General features: G+C 46.6%; 1 protein-coding gene across 1 annotated transcript; it reads right to left on the minus strand.

The window, feature by feature from the left end:
* Positions 1–2403: 2403 nt before the first annotated feature.
* On the minus strand, positions 2404–3681 carry LOC135265886 (uncharacterized). Its single transcript, XM_064356218.1, has one exon. It carries the CDS (start codon positions 3679–3681, stop codon positions 2404–2406), a length of 1278 nt encoding a protein of 425 aa, XP_064212288.1.
* Positions 3682–4076: the final 395 nt, after the last annotated feature.

Here is a 4076-nt window from a genome sequence, read left to right on the forward strand (position 1 = left end):
CGAGCTTAATTACCAAACTCTCAGGTATGGCCAGGCAAACGTCGTTTGAATTTTGAGATCTGTGAACTAACACATTATTTGTGAAATTATATTGGGACCAAACCCGTTGAGTTCTCGCATCTGGAGCAGCTGCACCGGATTGTTTGTTGGCAATTATTTGACTCAAAACAGGATCATCTGATTGGTGTTGTTTGAGATCGGACATCAGTTGGAGAATTTCAGGTGTGTTGTTGACTTCAAACATTGCAACTATTGGTTGTTCACGTGGATATTCATAACTGGCTTCACCGTCGGACGGGTATCGTGACAGGATGTCGGCAACTACATTATCCTTTCCTTTTACCAACTCGATTTCGTAGTCGTACTGTCCTAGTATCAAAGTCCATCGAGTTAGGCGTTCACTGAGCAAACGACAACGGCTCAGAAATTTCAAAGCTTGGTGGTCGGTTCGGATGATGATTTTTGTGACTTGGATGTAGATTCGAAATTTGTGTAAGGCAAAAATGACGCCGAGTAATTCCTTTTCTGTAGTCGTGTAGTTGAGTTCGGGTCCTTTCAAAGAGCGACTTGCAAAAGCGATCACACCTCGCGAACCGTCTTCCTGAATTTGATACAATTCCGCCCCCAATCCGTAACCAGAACTGTCAGTTTGGACGTAGAATATTTTATTCAGGTCGGGGTAACGTAACAACACAGCTTCGAGGAACAGATCTTTCACACGATCGAAAGCTTCTTGTTCATTTCGTCCCCATCTCCATTTTTCACCCTTTCGAAGTAGTTTGTTTACGTCTTGTGTGGCTGCACTGTATCGAGCACAAAATTTTCGATAAAAATTACAAAGTCCCAGGAAGGCTCGAACGTGTTTAGTTTTCTGGGGAACCGGAAAATTTCGGATGGCGCTGATTTTTTCCGGGTCGGCTTTGATACCGTTGATTGTGAGAATGTGCCCCAGAAATTTCACTTCCTTTTGTATGAAATTGGATTTTTCGAGATTTATCGTCATTCTAGCTTGCTTCAATTTTTCGAAAACTTGTCGGAGATGTTCCAAATGTTCGTTTAGCGTTTCGGAAGCCACTAACAAATCGTCGATATAATTCACGACGAATTCGCGAACTTCTGTTCCTAACACTACGTCCATTGCACGACTGAATGAACCCACAGCAGTTTTTAACCCGAAAGGTAGGACTTGGTATGTGTAACTGCGACCGTTGTACAGAAAGGCGGTGTACTGTCTGCTTTCTGGCGAAAGTGGGATTTGCCAGTACGACGATCTCAAATCAATGGTGGACATGTAGCGAATTTCGTGAAATCGACGTAATAATTCGTCAGCAGCGGGTGGTGACTCACAATCGGCGATCATTTTGGAATTGATCATTCGGGCGTCGAGGCAAATTCTCACCGTTCCATCTTTCTTTTTCACTACCGTCATGGGACTTGCGTAAGGTGACGCCTCACGTTTTATCACCCCCAAGTCTAACATTTCCTGAATTGTGGCGTCGACGGCAGGACGTAGAGCAAAAGGTACTGGGTACGGTCGTTTCAAGAAGGGAGTCTTGTCGTGTAGTTTTATTTCGTGAGTGTATTTGTGTGTTAGCCCTGGACGCAAACTAAAGATACATCTGTACTCTTGCAGCAGGTGTATTAATTTCCGTTTCTCGGCCTCAGGAATTTTTAATGGGTCCACCTTGGCTTGTAGGGCACTGGGTGACTCTAAGTGTTGCTTTTTGTTACAAGTCGTGATCGGCGCCGAATGATTGACTTCGATGTGACCAACAAGATCTTCCACATAATCCTCCGGTTCCGGTGGTATCTCCGTGGTTTTTCTAAACGGAAAACTGTGGTGCTTCTCCCCGTTTCTCAAAAGGATTTCGTTGTTATCGAAATCGATGACCGCGCGTTGTTCATTTAGCCAGTCTGCTCCCAAAATGGTTGGCTTGATTAAATTTTTAACGACAAGCGCCACGACGGGGTAGAGATGTTCGTCGATTTTGATTTCCAGGTAACACTGAATAACAACCTGGCAACTTCGCTGGCCGATGGCTCCACGAAGATGGATTGAGGTAACCGGTAATGTGGGCGGTTTGTTTCCGGTCTCGATCAACTTGGACCAAACTTCTTCGGAAATACAGCTGACTTCACTTCCGGTGTCCAAAAGCGCGGTGACTGATTGTTGTTGAGAGATTTGGATCTTAATCTCCGGCACGACCCTTTGTATGTTGTTGTTACCTGCGGCAGCGGATTTAATTATAGAAAAAACATTTAACTTAACCTGGGATGCTCGCGGTCGAGCATCGTTTTCCCCTTCTGTTGACTGTGACGAAGTTGAACGTTTACGTTTCTCTCCCGTCCTCAATTGTTGGTTCCTGCTGTCGCTTTGTGGGCCGTGCTGCTGGCCGGAGTACTTTAGGCCCCGTCCTGTACTCCGCCCCCGTTTCCCGAATTCTTGGAGTTTCGTGATGTTTCACCCTGCGCTCTCGAACTTGTGTTGTTGCGGTTGTCGTTGGGGTTGTTTTTGCGCCAGTGATTGTTGCTGTTGTTTCCGTTGTTATTGTGCCAACGGTTGTTGCTGGTGCTGGGTTGGTTGTTGCGCCATTGTTGTTCGTCACTTGAGCGTTTTGGGAAACCATTTCCACGATTTGCAGGAGCCGCAGGACGAGTTACTTCGTGGCGGTCAATGTTTGGCCGCGGGCGCTTTGGCTCGTTACGCCGCTGGTGGTCTGTTGCGCGGGGTCGTTCCCTGGGAGCGATGTTGGTTTTCTCTCCCGGATTTTGTCCCGGAATTTCTTGAGCTGCCAGGAATTCGGCGGCATCCGTGGTGGTACAGATTTTCTCTAATACCCACAACGACTGTATTCTTTCGGGGAAGTGACGCAGTAATTCATCCAGCAACACTTCCTCCGATAAAGGTGTTGTTAACATGTTCGCCATGTCGACGTAATAAGCAAAATGCGACAGCATCGTGCCCCTGGTTTCGTCATAGCGGCCTGTAGCGATTTGAAATCTGATGTCCCGTTGACGCTTGGCCGACCAGTAGGTCCGGAGAAAGTCCCGTCGAAAGTCCTCGTAACCACGCCACTTCTTCTGGAATATTCCCGTCCAATGTTTGGCATTGCCTTTCAAGCAATCCATGGCGACTCCCAAAAGACGCTGCGAGTCGAGCCCGAAAAAACGTCCATATTCTTCAATGGCTCGTAAGAATTTCACCGGATTTTGCCTTTTCAGGCCTTCGAAAGATGGTCGTTCAGGAGCTGGAAGTGGGCGATCCAGCAAGCTCCGGAGTACTCCGGAAATTGCGGCCACATTGTCTGTTGTGATTGGCATAGGTGGTGAGGCCATCACTGCTCCCGAAGTCGCTGATGTGGTCGAACTTCCCGGCTCTTGCACAAGAGGGCTCGCAAGAGGGGCTGGTTCCGGAGCTACCGGAATTTCCGGGTCGGGTTCTGGCGAAGTCGTCCCGTCGCTAGGTAGTGGAGTGACTTGCCAACCATCGACATCAGCGGCGGCGCTGGTACTTGGACGTACCTGAAGGATGGCTTGCGGTCTTTGAACCGCTGTCGACGTCGATGGCGCCGCGAAGTTTGGCACATTCCTTGGTTGTTGGGAGTTTAACCAACGAACGAACCACGTCGGCATTTCTTGCGGTGGGGCTCCGGCGTTTCCGGTGTTCCTGTTGTTTTCCATGTCGACAACCTTCAATCTCGGGTATCGAACGATCAAATAAATTGGAGTCCTAGAAATTTTAATAACACAGCAGTATCTTATTTACGGCAATTTTCCCCTCGGAAATGACACTTTATGACTTTGAATCCTGGTCACTGCACCAATAAAAATATATATGTAGTGAGACCGTGATTGATGATGGTTGATCGATGTTTAAATGATTTACAACTTATTTTAATTGATTTATTTAATTAATCTTGAATTTTACTTTTGTTTTCTTTTTTCGAAATGGTTTGGCTCGTCTAGTTAATTGATACGCTACATGATCATTTCACTTACCTACGTTGTGTTGTTTTGATGTACGAAGTCACTCTTATAATGATATCGTAATTTGATCTTAATTCTTATCAGAAAGG

This window comes from Tribolium castaneum, chromosome 4 (genome assembly GCF_031307605.1).
Source record: "Tribolium castaneum strain GA2 chromosome 4, icTriCast1.1, whole genome shotgun sequence".
NCBI lineage: Eukaryota > Metazoa > Arthropoda > Insecta > Coleoptera > Tenebrionidae > Tribolium > Tribolium castaneum.